Source organism: Hypomesus transpacificus, chromosome 12, assembly GCF_021917145.1.
Source record: "Hypomesus transpacificus isolate Combined female chromosome 12, fHypTra1, whole genome shotgun sequence".
Classification (NCBI taxonomy): Eukaryota; Metazoa; Chordata; class Actinopteri; order Osmeriformes; family Osmeridae; genus Hypomesus; species Hypomesus transpacificus.
This window is the reverse complement of record NC_061071.1, coordinates 1819614-1841203: the sequence shown is the minus strand read 5'-3', so window position 1 is coordinate 1841203 and position 21590 is coordinate 1819614. Positions and strand designations below refer to the sequence as shown.

Here is a 21590-nt window from a genome sequence, read left to right as displayed (position 1 = left end):
CACAGAAGTGAGGGAGGGAGGGACTAGAATTCCTTCCGTTTCACTTCCTTAGCACTTGAGAATCCACTTCCTTTTTACTTGCAGAGCTGCGTTGAGATACTACTCTTACAGCAGTGGAGAAATAATCTGTGGGAAGGAATCTATGGCTTACTGACACCAAGACTCCAAACTGATCCTTTAACTGAGAATGTATCCTATCAAACAACTACAGCCACTTTCATGTTTGATCTTTAAAGTTAAAGATATGATCATCCTAAAACATTTTTTGGGGAAAAACATTGTTTGTATTGTGCATGGCATTAAACAGATACTTACTTATGGTTTTACACCTCATCTTCAAAGAGCTGGATCGCCCTCGGGAAGTGCAGGTGCTGAATCACTCCGATAAATCTACATACATCATTCTCTAAAATGCATAAAATAGAAGTAGGACATGCCTCAACAAAACTTACAACCTAAGGGGTAAGAGTAATATACTACTGTATTACAAATCCAAATGTGCCCATGTGAAGTCTAGTGGGGCCCATTTACTTTTGTGGTGGTACATTTTCACAAAATAAAACTTATCAAATGGGCCACAAGGGTATATTTGCCTGAAAACAATTACTTATTGACATTGTTGACATATGACAACCGGTCTTTCTTTGTTCTTTAAAAACACTGTCAAAAGCATGTGCTGAATGGATACTAAGCAACAATCCCAACAGCGTGTGCACTGCTTTGTAAGGAAAAAGTACTGTTGATCAGTGTTTAATCACTGCTTCACCTTGGACTCATTTGCATTAATTAATCTTCTACACTGCTTAGGCAAGAAAGGAAAGGTAACTGCTTGCTGCATGGAAGCTACTGTACGCTATTCCTCGTTGTGAATTTCAATTTAAGACGGATAAAGATGCTCATCACTAATTTTAATTGGTGGTTATGCAAAGATTCTTTAATTTACACCACAACGAAAACGTCCGACTCTTGTTTTATGTGATTGGTCGTCATCCTTATCATTGTTCTGCTGTAAGCTACTTTGTCGCTTTCCATTTGCCATGCACACAGTCAGTCAAACTTGCATGCGATTAGGCTACATACTTGAGGGAGGGGCAAAAAGGAACTAAACGTAAACAATCCTCAGAAACGCCATATTGAGTTGAAACTAAATGCGGTTTTGGTCAGCCAGGGAGCTTCTAAAAGCCAGATGATACGTTTGCAAACATTCTTTCACATGCTTTCATACTCGGAGAAAGCAGCTGTCTTGTCATGTCAAATGATAACAGTCTGAGGTGTTAACGTGTATAAGTTGTTTAGCTGTCGGGTGTACCGGGGAAAATCTAACCTAGTACCATAATATCGGTAGGTAACAGAACACGTGAGGACGCCTCATCCGAAAGAGGTTGCCAGCTGACAGTGACAACTTGCGTCGCTGATCACAGAACAAAGTGGAACTTCGCCTGTGGATGGAACTCTACAGCAAGACGCGTGTCTGTTTGGAACATATTTAATTGCAGATATTCTCGAATGCTAATGCACGATCGACGTTATGCGAGAAGTTCCGTCAACACAGCGCTTGCTATAGGTAGCTCTGCCGTCTCAGTGAAAGCTTTACAAGAGGAGCTTTCGCCTAAAGTAGACGCATAGCAAGCTAGTTATCATTGAAGTACAACATCCCAAACGAGTGTAGCTAGCCAAAGCTATGGCAATTGTTTTTACGCGGGTCTGTGGGAGGTTAAATTGAACTCGGTCATCGAACAATATCGCCCATGTAACACTATAGCTTTACACATTACACCACTTGGCGTATCTCGGTAATAACGTAACTAGCGTGTTAGTTGGCCAAGTTTGACGGCTCGTTCTTTCAACATTGTTCACTGACTGATGAATGGATTGAGTTAACGTCCAGGCTTCCTGTCCGCGATCGGTGTTTCCACGAGTCGAGTCAACAAGTCGGTAGCTAGCTCGCTTCAGTAATCTTGTGACATTGAATCTAACGTTACGCACACAACTGCCACCCTTAGTAAACCACGTTTGGATATATTGCACGTTTGGACTCGAATTCCCTGGACATATACTGTTCTAGCTCTTGCTGGTTGCCGCGACATAGCTGGCATCGGGGATATTTTCTGAGGACTCGGGCAAGCTACAGTACTTCAACTGCCAACTGGAGGCTGTCAGTGTCAATAACACACTGCACTGACCATGTTGACATACTAGGATAGCAGTCCAGTAGCGATGTTTGTGTTTTTGTCCAGACATTCACAAAACTCGGCGGAGGAGCAACATTTGTAGCTTTGTGATTTCCTCGAAATCAAAGGATTACATTTGGATGGAAAATGGTAGCTGCTACCAAGCTGGCGTTCGCCGTTTTCCTCGTCTCGTGTTCCTCAGGTGGGTGTGGATTGTGGAAAGCCTGCTAGATTGCTCGATATGCTGGTGTCTGTCTTTGTCTATTATCAGTAGCAGACATTCTGTAATGCAATGGTTTGGTATAGCTGTGGCTTAAAGTGAGTCGATTGAATGCTTTGAATTGACATTTTCATTGAGTTTGAGATTTCATTGGTCAGCAACCGTCCGGTCAATACATCGTCACTTTGTTAATTGTAAAGACACAGACCAGGGTTACAAGTGACTATATGCACTGGTGCCCTGAATATGCTAACCCTGCATAATGTATAATTTTATTTTTTTAAACCTCTAAAAGTTGGTTGTTTTTTTGTATTCCCATGTTTGATGAGTAAGGCATTATCAAAGGATGCACCTTGTCCTTGTCACTGGCATGTGAAGTTGTCATAAATACCAGTTGCCCTTGATTAAGGCTATATTTGGTCTAATGTTCATGGTCTGCAAATATTTCCCTGCTCAGTCAAAACAAACCTATTATGTAATTGTCAAATCTTATCCGGCATGTAGAAAGCAAATTTAAGTACTAGCCTACATATCTGTAAGCTCTTATGGTTAAATAAGCTTCATGAGGAATTGGGTGTTGCTCTTCTCCATGTCCTAACCCTATTGCAGTCTACATCAATTGTGGCTGTAATCTAAAGTTATACTTTGTCTCCCATACAGTAGCCTACTTTGGTAAAATATGTTTTAATTGTCCAGGGGTATTGTTGAGAAGGGGCATACAGCCAAGACTGTGGACACTGGGTTGAGTATCTTAGTAATAATGTGTTATAAAGTCCAATGTGTAGCCTATCCTGTACTGGTCAGTAATCTAATGGTGTTAGGCCCTTAAATTGGACAAAGGTCCACACATAGATTGATCCTCTTTTAAACAAAGCTAAAGAGGTTACACAGCCATATGCTGAGGGTAAAGTAGCTGTAGCCCAGCAAATCCTCTGCACAAAATGTATAAAGGTCACTTCAATAAATCCTTCAGTACAGTTCATTATTAATCCTAAATCACAGACCTGGTATTGTTCTTGGTAAGTATGCCTACCTAGTACGCTGCTGAACCCCACATCTGGGGTTGTCCAGAATTTTCACTTTCAGTTTGTTTGAATGCCTTTTCACATCAAGATCAGCCTCTGAATCTAGATCTTCCAGTTTGACCTGATGGTGAATGGTTTCAGAGGTGTAAAGGAAAGGGTCATCCGTGGATTGGGTTACCCTAACCTGATCTCCAATCAGATGGTCTCTATTGGTGTATTAGTAGCTCAACCTTTGTAACTGGAGTGATTTTTTTAGTCTGAACTGGTCTGTTTTCTTTGTGGATGATAAACAGCTACAACCACAGTAGCTGCTACAACTCTTTTTCCATGTCCGTTCTTTCTCAGGCCTGTAGACTCTCATCATGCTGTCACTTTCAACCTGAAGCCCAAAAAGACACAGGCCCATTCAGTGTATTTAGGTTGAGGTAACATTGGATTTAGTGTTTGGATGGGAGAAATTCATACATTGAGAGGATGGAGAAGACTTGGAAAGTGTATATTTTTCGGATTAGCATTTCTCTTTTTAGCGCGTTTATTTTTTTTTTGTAAAGTTTATTTTTTAGGTTATGATTTATGGGAGCTTACATTTTGTGGCCAAAGTCCATTTCTCTCCTTCAAGCACTAGACTAAACTCTCAGGTGCAATATTTAGCTGTTTCCTGATAGGTACAGAAGTTGGCATGTAGCCCGATGCTGTGTCCCAGTTTTTCCAAATAACTCCTGCTTGAATAATGCAGTAGGCTCCAAAAGCTCAGGTATGTTTATCATGACAAGACTCCTTTCCCATTGGACCTTCTGTGAGCTCCATTCCATGCATTTCCTGTCTATTGTCACCATAAGCAGAATGTGTTGCCTCGGGGAACATTGTGACCAAAGTTCTACACCCTCTCAGGGATTCAAACATATCCAGTTCCATACACGAGATATTTCTGTTCTTGTGGTAGAAGCCCTACACTGAATGCAAGCTGCCATGTAGACCTGCTCGTTAGTGTTAGACCTTAGTGACAGATGGATAATGTGAAAAATTCCCTTCCATCTAAAAACGTCTCTCTTGACATCAAACTATGGCCCTTTTCTGTATTATATTTTCTTTCCCAGTTGGATTTCACAAACTACCATATTGCATAATTCTAGCAGAATGTCAAACAGACTTATTTGAGTCAGGGGGCAGATTAAATGTGAATTCCTTGGCGGGGATTAAATAGATGTAATGTAAATGTTGGACATCGAAGTCTGTAGCTGTACAGTGTTATCCTTCATTAGGACTTGTTAAAGGTAGCCTACTGTAGAGGGGGCAGAGATAAATCTTTGTAGCAAATCTTCATGTCCTGTATTGTCAAGTCAGCTTCAAACATCACCAACACAACACGTAAACAATAACGCAATGTGACAACACACATTGGGGAGTTAACACCATTGCCATGACAACGCAATGCATATTGTCAAAATTGGCTTCCAGGGTGATGATGATGATGATTCTGCTTATGATTCGGTGATGACGCAAAACATTGTTACTTAACTATGATTGCATATCGAACCCAGATGTGTGCCGTCATTTAAGTGTTGCAAGAGTTTTTTCACTGCCATGCGGGGGTGGTTTAATATGCATTACTTGGTAGAGACACCATGAATCCCAATTTTATTAGCCTAATATTGATCTAGTAATAAAGCAAACAATGTGACGGGCTCATTTAAGCAAGGCTTTAACCATTAGAAAGGGGGTTTCCTGTGCTCTGCAACTGAACTCTTGGACATGCCATAGGTTGCAGCCCAGTGTGAGGACCCAGCAGGCCTGTACTGTAATAAATGCATCCTGCAGATGTTGCTTGATATGCTTCAAAGGCCTGCAGTCTAGACAGACTGGCTGTGCAATGGCCTGGCTTTGATCCTTGATTAGGCAATAACTGGAAATCTATCTTGTTATTTTTTCAGGTGTCTTCAGGCTTTTTGTGGCATGTTTCATGTTGTTGTTCTAACAGAATTTTATGAAATATATTTAGTCATTTCTGTTACCCAAAGCACAAAGTGAAAATTGTAGGCTAGCCTATATGTGGCCTGTATGGTACAATGTTTTGATGGATCTTTTTCTATTACGATCAAAAAGTGGTCAGTCAGGAGGGTTATAGTAAGTCATTACAGAAGGGATTGATACTGTAGGGTATGGCATTACCATTAGTATCTGGCCTGTGGATTTGTAGTTTATTGACTGCTCTAGAGAACCAGAAAGGGACCAGGGACTCTGTGTTCGGAAATGCTGCATTTGAGAGAGCGTGTTCATCCTGGTGGTATAACCTCACTATTCTCTCACAGTTGTCTTATTTGAGCTGCAGTGATTTGTGGTTTGTAGTCAGAGATTTGTTTAAAGCATTCCAGTTGTGCCCAAGATAATTATTGAATCACTTAAGTGTTTCTCATCCCTTGAAGTGTTTTAGTACCCCAACCTCCTCCAGATAATTCCAGATAGTTTAGCAAGCGGGTGAAGCCCCCCCCCCCCCCCCTGTTCTTTAAAAGAACTGTCCTTTTTTTCTCTTTTTCTTTCCTGTATCTACAAGAACACTATGCTCACAGGCTGGTTTGCAGCCTATTAGGGTGCAAGCCCTGGAATGTGGCACATGGGCGAACTGTACTGTACAGTGGACGGTTCAGTGAGAGCCCAAATGCTCAGCCTGGGGCAGCATTAACAGCCGGCCATCAGCAGTATAGCCTAATTGAGGTGGAGACCAATCGGCTGTCGGACATTCCAGTGGGGATTAAGGGATTGGATACTGTTGCTGAGTTTGGTGGTTTTAATGCCTGTATGGAAAGACTGCAGCCTTTGTGACCGGCTAACCTACCCCACCGCCCCCTGTCACGGCTGAGTCAGATCAAGCTAACGCAATTCTCCTGCTCGTAGGCCGACCCTATATCTGGCATCACGATTCAGCGCAAGATCACTAATGTGAGACTGCATTCATTCCGCCACTAAACAAGGATGTGGTTTGGCTGTCACGGACGGTGTTACATAGAGCTTGTAGATAAACACGGGTTCCAAGGGAGCAGCAGGCCTTTGTTACGGTGCAGTGTGTGCACAAGACGTCGCTGATTATTCTTTTGTGAGCCATCATGAGAGATCTGTGGCTGCTTGTAATTTGACCATAAGCACTCCTAGCTTACTGTACGAAGTGCAGCATCCCTCAGCCTGTCACAGGAACAGTGATTAAGCCTACCCCAGGCAGCGAGGGCTTTGTGCCCCGCTGACATACAGTAGCACCCATACTGTACCCTACGTTATATAACTGTAACTCAAGCCCGGTGTGCTGCACAGGGAATCTGTGTGTTGCAGCGCGCACACGATTCAGCCCGCAGTCTACTCTTTGCACAAGTAATGCAAGCTGGCTGATAGTCAGCAGGAACCCAACACTGCAGTAGTCCCAGCCATACACTGCTCCTTTACAGCACAAAGAAGCAGCCCCAGTGATTTTCCATGGCTCTTCATACAGGATGGTAGAAGAGCCCGTGAAGGTGTTCTGTAGTGTGGAGAAAGGATTGCCTGCTACGCCATGAAGGGCTGCACCACAAATGAGTGGAGCTGAGTCACATACACGCCGGCCAGGTCTGCAGGTTCAACCGCCGATGTGGTGAAGTGGCCTCCTGTCTTCAGCTCTCCTGCTACAGAATATATTACCAGTGATGTTATGATTCCACTTTTCTGAGAGTGAAAAAGTTGAAAGAAATCTAATAATAATAATCACATGACTAGGTGTCATATCATTTTGAAAACAGTCTCCAGGGCTTCAGTGTAGATCTCGGTGTAGAAGAGATGGTTTTGAAACTCATTCGGAAACAACGATCTGTAGCCTTGCAGATGTGCAGATACATGGACATGGTGAAGAGAGCAATGTTCAGTTGTAGTCTGGAGTGAGACACATCAGCGTTCCAGAAGCAGGGTTTCCCGTCGTCATCGTTAATGACCCCCAAACACCTGCTTGAGGTAGGAGGAGGTCACGGGGAAACAACTGGCGTCTAGATTGTCCAAATGTAGTCCTTTGGCAGATGAAGGCAAACCAGCCAGCCAGCTCCCGTGAGATATCTGCCAGAAGCATAACAGCTGAATGATTTGTGTAAAATGAGAGCCAGTCATTCAGGTTCTCCATTCAGCAAGTCAGGCTGCCCAGGGACTTGGTCAGTGACGACTCTTCAGTTGCCTCGAGATAGCTCTAGGGCTGTTGAGATGAATTCCTTGCTGTTGATTTCCCGTGCTGTTTCCGTAAACAAGCTGTTTTGCCTGAGGGTAGGTTACCTAAAGGCCAGTCCACCAGAACATTTAGAAAATGGACTGACAGAGTGAGGAAATATTTCCAGAGGCTGTGTTAACGTTGCAGCCACGGTTACGGAATCCTTTTATTTCACTGGCCTGTAGTCGGAGATTCCTTTCCATAAACAAAGCCACACTGTTCTGTTTGATATTACTACACTTTTCTACTTTGCTGGAATGCCTGTCTGAAAACCCAGATGACAGTACTGGAGTTGGCTATATTCTCTCATTAGGATTTACATTTTGAAAGGACCTGCCTCTCTCCCTCCCCCCCATCCATTTGGAGACCTGTTCGTCTTATTGCCAGCTGAGTTCTCCAGCTCCAGTAATGGTCAGGCTTCCATAGTTACCTTCTCCCAACGTCACCTTTGGCTGGCAGACAGAGGGGAGTTAGCAACGTAGCTTGTGGCCCGCAGGGGCACTGGAGAGAGTGCCAAGCCCTGACTTTTGCCACATACTCCAGCAGCCAGTCAGTGGATACACTACGCTCAACTTCCAGTCTGTCCAAACAGCTACAGCATTGACTCGAACTGAACTGAGTGGAGATGTTGTCCTTTGGCAAATTCACAACTGTACCTCAGCTTGAATTGTAGCCAGGGTCCCACTTAAGCTAACTCCGCTGTATTGGTCCAGAATAATTGCCTTCTTGTTTCACTTACTGTACGTATAGACTTGCTGTCGGCCGCCTGTGCAGTCAGCTACATAGTAGACGGTTGAGTTAACATTTGTGCTAGCTATACTTCCTACTGCTTTGAAAGCTGAGATCCTCCTACATTGTGTGTTGTTTTCTTAACATGATAGATCCTTCCAGAGAGGGATCAGCAGCTTCACACAGGCTGCCGGTGCTTCTCAAGCTGCGGTCAGGAATGTTTCTGTTTCTGTAAACACTTCCTCTAACGTTATTATTCTGGTTAACCACTACACCACATCACATTCAAGGCCTACCAACCGTAGGATGTTTCTTAAATGATTGTGACCACTTCATGGAAGCAACTTGTCCAAGAAACACTACGGGGATTTGTCAGACTGGCCTGCATTCGAAGGCTCATATTTTTGCTATTCTATTCTTTCAGCGCCGTTTTTTTTGTTTGGTTTACTCATACCTTGAGTATCGAGGACGTTTCCAAGTCCCAAAAATGTTCCTTTCTGCAAACAAACATGCTGTCCGGTTTGACGTTTTCAGACTTCATGGAATGTGCTGCAACAAAGGGTCATTCTGTGTCCTAGCCTGACGTGTTCCTGTACGTGGGAGGGAATGTGCTCTTAAGTCATTGTGTCTGCTTGACACCAGTCATTGTGTGGGCTATGCACTTACTGTCATTAGTAGATTCTAGGGAAAGCCAACTGAGTCAGAAGATTGATTCCGCAAAACACAAACAAAAATCCCTCCACCATTCCAACTAAGACGGCTTGTTAAACATAGTAGTGCATTCAGGCAGGTTGTTTACTGTAGTTTCCTTAAAAAATACTTTTGAGCTTTGTTCACATGGAGCCCAGGGCCGATATGGGTCACTCTGCACCATCTGGCCTTGGGCTTTACCTTTGGCCCCTCGATGCTGGAGGAGGAGCTGGTCCTTCTGGCTCGAGCGGCAGTGATGCGGCCAGTGCGCTCATCTGGACTGTGGGTTACTAGAGAGGGCAGGCGGCCAGGTGGACAGGACCAGGCCAGGGCCGCAGAACAGAGTTTAGGAGGCCACGAGCCAAAGCTGTTCTTAACTTGGAGCAAGGAGGAGCTTGGATGGCCCAGCCTAGCAAAGACCAAGGCCGTGGTTGGGGGGCAAGATGAGGGGGGGCATCACGTATGGGGAAGATGAGAAAAAAAGATGGGGAAAGAGGGTAGGACAGGACAGGAGAGGAAATAACATTTCCCAGGAAATTGGTATGCTGAGATGCGTGATCGCCTCATTTCATGACCAGTAGTCTGTAGGCCCTAGGTACTGGGAGCATTGCGAAGGTGTAACCTGAGTGCCTAGACCAGTTTCTCTGTTGTAGTAGGCCAGTGTTTGTGTTTAAAATAACCCTGCTGCAGCTAGACCCAGGCTTTGAGCCTTGTTTACTTTTAGCTGCGTTTTATTTTGTACTTAATCCTGACAGATTCGGAATCCTGCTGAAAAATACATGACATTGCTAAAGTTAGCCTGTTACACAAGCAGCATTTGAAAAGGCATGTTTCAGTTTGGCTTGCCCTACATCCATTCATGCTTTAGTAATTGGCAGTGACAAGTAAGCCATGGTAGTTTAGTTTTTTCCTTTCTTTTCTTTTTGAAGGAGTATGCATGGTGGATGGAGGGGGAGGGGACTTTGTTCCTTAAAGCTTATTTCCAGGCGGTCAAAATAGTCCTATTTCACACATGGTTCCCTAGTTCCCACTTGACAATACAGTACAGCAGGGTTCTCCCTATAACAACCAAGGCAATTTGTTAACGACTTGCTAACCTAGGTCATGCCTTTCCAGGCTGGTTGCATTTAGTTTTCAGCTATAAAAACGTTTCGTTTACTGTGAACGTCCTCTGACCCTAACTCTCTCACCCGCTCTCCCCTCCCTGCCGTGCAGGCGCCATCCTGGGACGCTCTGAGACCCAGGAGTGCGTCTACTTCAACTCCAGCTGGGAGAAGGAGAGGACCAACCGCAGCGGCATAGAGCCATGCTACGGTGAGAAGGACAAGAGGCTCCACTGCTTCGCCACCTGGAAGAACGTCTCTGGCTCGGTGGAGATCGTCAAGCAGGGCTGCTGGCTGGATGACGTCAACTGCTACGACAGGTAGGCCTGGCAGGCCCACAGCTAGGAGCTGCCACTCCCCCCCCCCCCCCCCCGCCCTGGAACAGGATGTGCGGGAATGAAGACTTGAGAGCTTTGATTTATCTAGTTGTGAAAGGCTAGAAGTGGCTATGTCTTCCAAGTACAATGTTTTCTGAGCATTCAGAAGTTGTTGATATTCCGTGGTGTTGTGATAAACACATTTGTGGGCGTAAAGAAAGAGTCCAGGCTAAACGCACACTGTTCTAACCCTTAATAAGATAACAGGCCAAGCAGTCTACTGGAACCTCCTCGACTGTGTCTCTGCCCATTGAAGGTTCATCTTACACAGTGGCCCAGGCGAATGCCAACTCATTTGTTTACAGTATATGATCTGTCCTATCTTTGCCAATTCGGAAGGAACAAGGGACAGAGCCGGAGTCTCTCCTGTAATTGTATCGGCTAGCTAATGACGCGCGTGCTAAAGAACATTCTAGATGCCCCCAAAACATTTGACCTGAATGAAACTACTTAAAGTCCTAGCCAGTAGAGCTTTAGTGCTGGCACGTACCGCAGTCCGTAGCGTCTTGCAAATGTCAAATCATCGAAGGCCGGAGGCAGAGGGCTCTTACTGTCGTGTCCATCTAGTTGCTACTGCCCTGTCCTTGTTGACTCCACTAACCATTTGAATCATGAATGTCCTGTATGTTTATGGGTCATTGTAGGCCCTGCACTGTAACACATCAAATCTATTTAGCCTCCTGTGAACTGTAGACCCAGTCCTTCTCCCTAGGGAGCCCAGATCACTGTTTGGTTGCCTGAACTCAGCTTGTATGTGATAGTGATGTGTGTGTGTGTGTGTCCTCTTTGTGTCCCACAGCAGCGAGTGTGTGGAGAGGAAAGGCAACCCGGATGTGTTTTTCTGCTGCTGTGAAGGGAGCATGTGCAATGAGAAGTTCCTCTACAGCCCCGACACTCAGACGGTGCAGAGTAAGTTCCTGTGGTCACCGGGGCTGTCGGCCCTGTCCACGACCCAGTTAGACACACACCAGCAACCCTCCAACACCCTGGAAACCCCAGCAGTGACCTGGGTCTGTGCAGAGCTGTGGTTGTGTTAACACTGGCAGCCTGGCCAAATCCAATGTGGCCTCCTATGTGTCTGGGTGGGGGGTAAGGGGGCTGGAGCACATGGCTTAACGACTCGTTTTTGGGTCAGGGGGCTCTTTGGGGCAGTTATTTTGGGCTGTTGATTGATGTCTTTGACGGAGGAAGTTACAACCATCACTCTTCATTTTAGAATGTCATGTTCTACAATGCAGAGCAATAGTAAAACTGTTTTAACTGATTAGTATTTCAAGTTACTCAAGTTCTGTATGCTCGGAGACCCAAACATGGAGTCTCAAGCTTTCAGATCGTAATACTTTCCTCCCTTTTTCTCTTCTTCTCCCCAGCAACCTCCAACCCGTTTACCCAGAAGCCTCAGCTGTTTAACACCCTCCTCTACTCTTTGGTGCCCATCATGGCGATCACAGCCATCATCCTTCTCTCCTTCTGGATGTACCGCCATCACAAGCTGGCATACCCACCTGTCCTGGTGCCCACCCAGGTATGTCTGAATCCTCCCCACACACACACACACACACACACACACACACACATTGGTTGTGTGTACCAACGGATGGGCCCATCTGTGATGACGCCAACTCATCTTGGCTTTGTAGAATACAGGCAGATGTTGAGAAACACTGGTTAAGGTTGAATTAAACGATCCTGTTCTTATCTGCCGACCCCTCTTCCGAGTCCGACTGCTAACATTAGCTCCCTTCTCAGGTCTCTCGATCAATCCGTCCTTTTTTCATTTGCAGGCTCCGTGTGCAGGAGTGTGAGTTGTGCCCAATATGCCATTTATCTTCTTTCATATCTCTGTTTAAAAAAAGACAGAAAAGCCAGAACAAAGGTGGGAAAATTAGGTTTTGGAGTTTTTCTAAAGCGCAGTTCAATGGTCACAAAGGTCACCGAAATACTCCTACTCTGCTAGCTGCCCTTTGCTGTGCTTTGGTGAAGAAAGCCCAGGGTTGGCTGGCAGCTTATTTTCCGTCCAGAACTCCCCGTCCCGACCTCCCGCCTCCCTCTTTTTGTCATCTATTTCTGGGGCGAGCCGAGATGGCCGCGTCCCCGCAGCCCGGGCACACTCGCCACGGACGGCCACGTCCACTGAAAGGTCACACACACACACACTTTGATGAAAATGGGTGAACGTGTTCATATACATGTTTAAGGTCAGGGGGTGCAAGTGGGTTCTGCTTGGTTACACACACGCTATATGCTGTCATGTATTCATGTGAGGTCCAGATCCCCTGCGACACTCCAATCCCAACAAGGAAGGAAAAATAAGGGAAGATCCAATAAATAATGCCGTTTCACTTTTCTTTTTTTTCCCCGCTCTCTCCATCTTTCCCTCCCTCTTGCGCGCACACACTTCTCTCCTCTTCACAAGCCTCCATAGGTCTCCCTCGCTCGCATTCTGCCACAGGTTGAGCTTGGGAGCTATAAAAAGCCAGTTTGGAGGCAGGCCCTGAGGACATTCAGTGTTTAATTAATAATGCATCTCCCCGGAGCAGCAGCCCTGACAGCCCGCGTGCAGGTGATCTCTGACACCGGCCCATCTCGCCCACTTTTACTCTTAACCACTGTGTCGGATTTGGTACCGCTGCCCTAAATGTTTTATTTGTATTTTATTTTTACCCCCGTGCTGGGGTTTTTCAACATGGGGAGCAGCCCTCGGCAAAACAAATGCACCCTGTTGATCCTTGAGGGGAAGGGCGTCCGCCTCCGTTTGAAGTAGCCTCTCTCCTCTTTACATAAGAGCCTTCAGCTCTCAGGATGCACCGCTTTGCCTGCTGGCTTCCCACAAAGACTTAACAGTATATTGAAATGAAAACGTTGCTATATCGCCATGGCAACTATGGAATGCGTGAACCCGCTGTCGGTGCACTGCTCATTTGTGGCGGAGGGGCTGACTCAAGCCATGGAGATACTGTCCTTGAGTGAGGCAGACATGCGTGTACATGTGATGCAGGGATGGACGTCGAGTCCGGGTCGTTCTGATTTGGTTTTAGCTGACCTCGCTGCAATGTATCTATCTCAAGCACCTCCATACAATGTTTCTGTGTGTCAATGTGCCCTTGGGGGCTAGTGTGAACAGACCAGCTCATGCAGGTCCAGACCTGCCTAGGATCTAGCCCTGCTCCTGCTGTATGGAACCTGAGCCAGGGGCCGCCTTGTACATTATTGATGAGCCTTTAGAAAGGCAAACACTTAATACGGTGTTGTTCTGAGTTTTGAGATGGGTGGTGGGGGGGGGGGGGGTGTAGATTATGGGATGGATAAACAGACGACGGATCACCCAGGAGGCGCTAGAAATGTTAACCACGCAGCACTGTTCAGAATCGTGTTTTGGAGGCAGCATCATACCTACAGCAGTCACCTCGCCAGTATCCAGTCACCTGAGACACCCAACTCTGCCCGGTGCGTGTTGGGTAACAGTCGTGGGGCCGAACACGTGCGCCTCGTTCTTCCTGGTACTCAGGGGAGAGGGCCGAGCGCCTGGGGAAGCAGCCTAGGTGTTCTCCACCGTCTCCACGGCGGCTCCACGGCGTCATCCCCATGACGTCGAGGGCCGCCACTCCGGCTCCTGGCCCACGGAGTTGTCACGGGGGCTCCATTTGTCACGAGGCCGTGCGAGGTCGAGGGGGAGCAGGAATTGATTCCGTTCTCGAGCACACAGAAAAACCCAGTGCTCTCCGCTGGAGAGACGGGGAGGAGAGGGGAGAGAAATCACTCCCTAACCAGAGTCATCGATCACCCCCCTCCCCTCCCCCTCCCCTCCCCTCCCCTGGAGAAACACTGCACTATCTGCAGCCATTTCACCCACAAAAACAATAACTACTCTTTGCCTCCTCTGCCCCCTCTTAACTAGCACGCCTTTCATATAATGATGGAGGTAAGATAAGTTCAATTGAATTTAAACGTTTTTTCCAGTGGGTTTTAGCCATTTTTACCCCTCACACCTTTTTTTCATATATATTTTCCTTATTTTTGTTTACATGCAAGTGCTATATTATGCTCAGTATGAACACGTATTTGTTTCTTCAATTAAAGATATATTCTTTATTATATATATATATATTTTTTTTTTGCATGATGGATGTCTAACCCTTGTGAAAAATGCTAACTACAAAGAACCAAATGCATGGATTAAAGGAAAGCTGTCATTGAATGCACTGTGTATGAGCATGGAAACCTATCTGTGATTGTCTTCTGCAGTTATGTCTGGTGTAATGCACTCTGGGATGTAGTATGTAGTAGTATGTAGTTCTGTATTGTACAGCTTGTGTTGACAGATGGGTTAGAGAGGTGTCAGTAGCTAGTCTAGAAATAGACTGTGTCTGGGACTTTCACCTTGTCCATTGAAAAAGAGAACATTGTCAGTAGATGTGACATGTTCAATATAATCACTAGTCATTGTAAACATAATGAAATGGAGATTCTGCACCCTTTGATATGTGTTTGCTAGCTATAGACCTATGAAGGCTTGTGTGTGCTGTTTGTGAATGGGGAGCTCCAGCCTACTGAGGTGAAGTCATACACCACGTCAGTGTGCACACAGTTTACACAAAGGGGCCCTTACTGATGAGAGATGCAGCCATTTCATAGTCCGCCTACCTTTTCAAATGGATGGACTTCTGAAGCAAAGCTGAAGGAGACTGACTGGTGGTGTGGGGTGCAGGATGGTGGTGTGGGGTGGTGGTGTGGGGTGCAGGATGGTGGGGTGGTGGTGTGGTGTGGGGTGGTGAGGTGGGGTGGTGGTGTGGGGTGCAGGATGGTGGGGTGGTGGGGTGGTGGTGTGGGGTGGTGGTGTGGGGTGGTGAGGTGGGGTGGTGGTGTGGGGTGCAGGATGGTGGGGTGGTGGTGTGGGGTGGTGGTGTGGGGTGGGGTGGTGAGGTGGGGTGGTGGTGTGGGGTGCAGGATGGTGGTGTGGGGTGGTGGGGTGGGGTGGTGGTGTGGGGTGCAGGGTGGTGGTGTGGGGTGCAGGATGGTGGTGTGGGGTGGTGGTGTGGGGTGTGGGGGGGTGGGGTTGGGTGGTGGTGTGGGGTGTGGGGGGGTGGGGTTGGGTGGTGGTGTGGGGTGGTGGTGTGGGGTGCAGGGTGGTGGTGTGGGGTGCAGGGTAGTGGTGTGGGGTGCGGTTGTAAGGGGTGGGGTGCGGTTGTAAGGGGTGGGGTGCGGGGTGGTGGTGTGTGATGGGGTGCAGTGGGGTGCAGGGTGGTGGGGTGCGGGGTGGTGGTGAGGGGTGCGGGGTGGTGGGGTGCGGTTGTAAGGGGTGGGGTGCGGGGTGGTGTTGTGTGGTGGGGTGCAGGGTGGTGGTGAGGGGTGCGGGGTGGTGGGGTGCAAGTGACAGGCGACAGATATTTTTTCATTTCCCCTGGTCTGCTGACAAAGTGTAATGCGCCCCATTGAGTGTCAGCCCCGTGATCACAGCCACGGATCTGATGACACTCCCCCTCCCTCCCTCCCCCCTCCCCCCTCCCCCTTCCCCCGCCTGTACACAGATCACAGGCCGGAATGATGGATGGGCTTCCAAACAATGCTGGCGCAGATGGAAAGCAAGCCAGCTATCACCATCCCTCCCTTTTCCCTCTCTCCCCTTCCATGCACTCCCCAACCTCCCCCTGTCCCCTCGCTCCCTCAGGGTCAGTCTTCTCTTTGTCTCCAGGAGATAGCAAGGGGCCTCCACACTGGCGGAAAACAAAGCCAAATCCAGTGTCCCGTTCAGGCGTTCCCCTGGCAATGTTTGTTCATTTTCAAGGCCATTTCAATTCCTAGAAAGTCGGCGGCAGCTTCTGGTGAAACAGAGTTGGCTTCAGCCTGCAGGTATGTCTCTGTCATCAATGGAGCCCTTCACCCTCTGACAGAGCTGGACCGAACATGGGACGAGCTCGAGGTCGCCACCTCGCTCTGTCCTGCGGGTGTCAAAATAGCTTCTGTCCTCATCGCAGTGTTCGGTCAGAAAGCCCTCGTGTAAACATCGTCCTTCGCTGTGAATGCGCCCCCTCCCCTTAGTCATCCCCATTGGCCTGCCAAGACTCATAACCCCTTAAGATTCAATATAGCCCGTAAAATACCACAACATTGTTCCCTTTTCCTTCTAAGGACACGTCGTAAACTGGAGATGACAGTTACATCTACAGTTTTAGTACACCCCCAGGTACACGTGTCCATTAAAAAGGAATATCATTTCTAATGCTATCTTTACGACATGTATTGGAATAGAGACTTTGGGGGAAATTAAAACGTGTAAGTGTTTTTGTTTTTTTACACTTCACTGTGACCCTGGTCAATGTCAGCATGCTGCTTGTTGTTTACGACGGCTGTCTATCCTAGCATTCCCCTAGACTTGGGACGTTAGTCCCCCCCTCCCTCCCATCCCTCCATCCCTCCTGTCCTCCATCCCCTCCACTGGCTGAGCCCTCTAGTGGCCATTGAACCATTTGGTTATCGGCGCAACATGACATTGCTGGATCGACCAACATACAGAACCATTCATGCTCCTGCAGCTCGCTCTCTCTTCGTCTCTCACTCTCACTCTCTCTCTCTCTCTCTCCTCCTCCGCTCCCTCTACGCTCTCTGTGTTTATCTTCACCTGAAAGTCACACGTGGAAATGATTAGTTTAATCCAGGGCACCAGCTGACTTAACCCACTTTTATATTTGGAACACTTGCCTCTCACTTTGTTGATATGAGGGCGTCCGGCCTTAAGCCACCGCAGAGGGAGGCTTGACCCGTCAGGCCGACGGAGATCAGGTTGCTCCTCCTGTAGCCAGCGCAGCCACATAAAAATACACGGGACTGTGTCCCTCCTTGCAGCCACGCCCTCCTTGTTTTTAGTCTAACAGATCGAGTGTGGATGTGTAATACTGTATGTGCGGCCCTCCGCTCATTTGAGGCACATGTGGGTTTGGTAACGCTAAATGTAGCCTCTTTGACTCGCCAAACACTGCCAAACATGCCGAACCCTACCTGTCAATGACGCGGAAATATACAGTACATCGTTGATCCGATCTATCTGCTTTGATTTGGCTTACACTCTTGTTATTGCACGACTTATATAGTTCAGTAAATGTAACCCAGTGCTACCTGGTCTAGATCGGTTCTTAACGGTGTAGACCTGTCTGTCAGGCCCTCTTAGTGCTCCAGCTGGAGTAACATTCTGGTCAGGGTTGGAGTGTGCCCTTCTCCTGGACTCCTGTGCAAAGCAAATGTAAGCACCAGTTGCCCTCGACCTCATCCTCATTCACTTCAGATGGCACTTTTGACCCTCGTCATTTGAGCGTCGGGCTGTTTAGTGCCGCCAGCTAACACCCGCCGTGGGCGGAGAGTGCATGTGGGCTCAGCCACACGGACTGAGCCGGGTGACGAGCGTCTGGCCTGCTTCCCTCCCCCAGGACCCAGGGACCACCCCGCCTTCCCCCGTCCTGGGACAGAAGCCCCTGCAGCTGATCGAGATCAAAGCCAGGGGGCGCTTCGGCTGCGTGTGGAAGGCCCAGCTCCTCAACGACTACGTGGCCGTCAAGATCTTCCCCATTCAGGTATCGGTCCGACGCTCCAGCGAGGCTCTTTGTTTCCGACCTGGAACGAGCTTGTAAACGGAGCCCCTCACAACACCGCCGCTTGTTGCGGCACCCGATACTCAATTGTGTGTTTTTTAGTTCCCCCCCCCCCCCCCCCCCCCCCCCCCCCCCCCCATCTGTGTAGTGATCCCCCACTGCAGCCGGTGTGGGTTGCGTTGAGGTAAAACGTGTGTGTTGTTTTTTGCGGGCGGCGTGCCAGGACAAGCTGTCGTGGCAGAACGAGTACGAGATCTACACCCTGAGCGGCATGAAACAGGAGAACCTGCTGCACTTCATCGGCGTGGAGAAGAGGGGCAGCCACGTGGACATGGAGCTGTGGCTCATCACGGCCTACCATGACAAGGTACTGGTGTCGCCCGCCCGCCCGCTGACCTGCCCCTCTCTGTCGCTGTCAGGGCTGTTGAAATGTGGCGCCGGCTAAACGGCTCTGTGGATAATGTGTTAGGGTACTGACAACACTACTGTACTGTAAACTTGTCAAGTCAGTGAGTCGGATTTATTTTGGAACGGTCTCTTTTAAGGTGTGTTGTACGAGCATGTCGTTAGTGCGACTTCACACGCAGGGCAGGCGCTTTTGTTAGCCTGTCTTTTTAAGAAGACTACTTTTAGGGCCGCCTGCTGTTATCTCATTCACACACTGCTGGAACGGGAGGCTGTGAGTGATGTTCCACAGGTCTGGAACGCCCTCTGGTGGTAACTCTGTGACACTACAACCACTTAAAATGCGGTCGGATTAAGACGGCAGTAGGGGAGACGTTGTTTAAATGACTGCATCATTTCCTCTGTTCCTGAACAGGGCTCGCTGACTGATTATTTGAAGGCCAACGTGGTGTCCTGGAACGAGCTGTGCCACATCGCCCAGACCTTGGCGCGGGGCCTGGCCTATCTCCACGAGGACATCCCCGGTCTGAAGGACGGACACAAGCCAGCCATAGCGCACAGGTGGGCTCCCATTGTCTGGCCCTGCCCCGGGCCTGCACACAGGGCCCCCCCCCTCGCCCCCCTCAGCACCTCCTCCTCCTCCTCATGCCAGGCCTGTGTGACTCTGCCAGCTGCCTGTCTGCCTGTCACAGCCCCCCGTTCCCCCGTGTTATTTACTGCCGTCTCAGGAGAGAGGCATTTCCCTGAAGAACCCCGCTATGCTGCTGCCAGCACTCCTGTTAATGTGGCCCCGTCCCCCAGCCAGCCACGACACTTCACTGTGAATGATGACGTCACCCACCCCCTTCCTGTCAGCGTCCATGCATGCCAACACTCTCCCCACACAGCCTCCCTCGAATCCAGTGGAGACCAGCTCCTCGCTGCATCCTCCTCCATGTCCCCCTCTCTGTAACTCTCCGTCATGTCTCCTCTCACAACCCCAGGGACATGAAGAGCAAGAACGTGCTGCTGAAGACCAACCTGACGGCCTGCATAGCAGACTTTGGCCTGGCCCTCAAGTTTGAGGCGGGGAAATCTGCCGGAGACACCCACGGACAGGTGAGCTCGGCTGGTGACGGTTGGTGAAAAAAAGAAAGAAAAAAGAAGCTATTAATAGTTATTGTGAAAATACTCAGAGCCAGCTTCCAACTATTAAGTTATTACCTGAACTTATCAGGCTTAGAGACCGTTTGCACTAGAAACACTTTTCAGGACTGATGCGTGTGTAAACGTGTAACCACTGCCCCCTCCTGTGCCCTCCTGTGCTTGTCCAGGTGGGGACGAGGCGCTACATGGCTCCTGAGGTGCTGGAGGGGGCCATCAACTTCCAGAGGGACTCCTTCCTCAGGATAGACATGTACGCCATGGGCCTGGTGCTCTGGGAGCTGGCTGCACGCTGCACGGCCGCAGACGGTGAGAGGAGCTCCTCCCCCTCCCCCCATCGTTGTTGTTGCGTGGCCCGTGTATTGCTCCTGAATCCCGCCATGCCTAGCTGGGTGGTATGAGGTCTGAGCGGGCCGGTTGCCAGGGAGAGAGAGACCTGCTGGCCTCGTGTGCGGCCTGCAGTATGGGGGATCAATGACCCGGGGACAAAGCTGACTCCGCTCAGAACGGAAATGGTCAGAACACTTACATGGCTGAATAGGATCCCTCTGAGGCCCCCGCTCTTTTTCAACACTTTGTCCGTGGATCGGTGTGTGTCCGGCGTTCGTTTCTCTCTCGCCCCTCGCTGTGTGGTTGTCGTCTGACGTCAGTGCGTGTGTGTGAGCGGACCTGGTGCGCGGCTGACCGCTGGGTGCTGTGTTGCAGGCCCGGTGGATGAGTACATGCTGCCCTTCGAGGAGGAGGTGGGGCAGCACCCGTCCCTGGAGGACATGCAGGAGGTGGTGGTCCACAAGAAGCTGCGGCCCGTCCTCCGAGAGTGCTGGCAGAAACACGCGGTGAGGGGGGGCGCGCTTGCACACACAACCACAACATCCTATCGTAAACGAATACACACGAGGAAAACAAAGTGAATTCTTTCCTCATTATTACATTGGATGACCTAAGTTTGTTCCCGGTGTAGCTTCTTAGACGTGTGCTTGTCTCTCTCCGGCCCTGCAGGGCCTGTCTTTGCTGTGTGAGACCATCGAGGAGTGCTGGGATCACGAGGCGGAGGCGCGCCTCTCGGCCGGCTGCGTGGAGGAGCGCGTCATCCAGGTGCAGCGGCAGACCAACATCATCGCCCCGGAGGAGATCGTCACGGTGGTCACCATGGTCACCAACGTGGACCTCCCGCCCAAAGAGTCCAGCTTATGATTGGCTGGATCAGACACTCTCTCCCCACTCCCTCCTCCTCCTCCCGCTAAAAAGAAAGACGGAAAAAAACGGACGTGACTCTGGCTAACCCTGGTTGGTAAGCCACCACCAGCCTCAGACTGGCGTGACGTGGCGTGGTGGGTGTGTTTTAGTGCGGGCCACTACTCTCATTCAGGAAGACCTGGGCCCTCCCGCACTCGTTTCTATTGACATTATAGTAACATGCGTCTGGATATCCACTGTTGGACTCTTCTGAGAGCCACCCTGAGGAGACTCCAAGCCAGGTCCCTCAACAGACACACAGCAGCTGTGCTGGGCAAAAGGATGTGGTCATTCAAATCAATCTTTTGTCAGGTATTTTTCTTCATATTTATATTATATATGTATATATCTATATATACTATATATACATATATAATATATGTCGATATATCTATATATACATATATAATATATATAGATATGGATAGATACATATCTATATATGTGTATATATATATATATATATATAAATATAATATGAGACGGACTGGATCTTGTTTTTATATGAAAAGAAGAGAAGAAATCTCCCAGCTCAGTTCATTTCAGTATAAAAAGGGCAACTTGTTTTCAACACTATTTTTTGTGTTTATATGACTTACTAATTTAATGCCAATAAGAAACAGCTTCTGAATGTTTAGTGTAATGCTGCTGTACATATATCAACAGAAAAACATGCTATCAAGTTAGGGTTCTTA

The 21590-nt window shown here is 48.5% G+C and overlaps 1 protein-coding gene across 1 annotated transcript; it reads left to right on the top strand.

The window, feature by feature from the left end:
* Positions 1–1119: 1119 nt before the first annotated feature.
* On the top strand, positions 1120–21255 carry acvr2ab (activin A receptor type 2Ab). Its single transcript, XM_047031027.1, has 11 exons — positions 1120–2373; positions 10264–10471; positions 11328–11437; positions 11899–12053; positions 17950–18093; positions 18335–18478; positions 18932–19077; positions 19500–19614; positions 19830–19968; positions 20365–20495; positions 20659–21255. Exons 1-11 carry the CDS (start codon positions 2319–2321, stop codon positions 20851–20853), a joined length of 1542 nt encoding a protein of 513 aa, XP_046886983.1. The 5' UTR covers positions 1120–2318; the 3' UTR covers positions 20854–21255.
* The last annotated feature ends 335 nt before the right edge of the window (positions 21256–21590 follow it).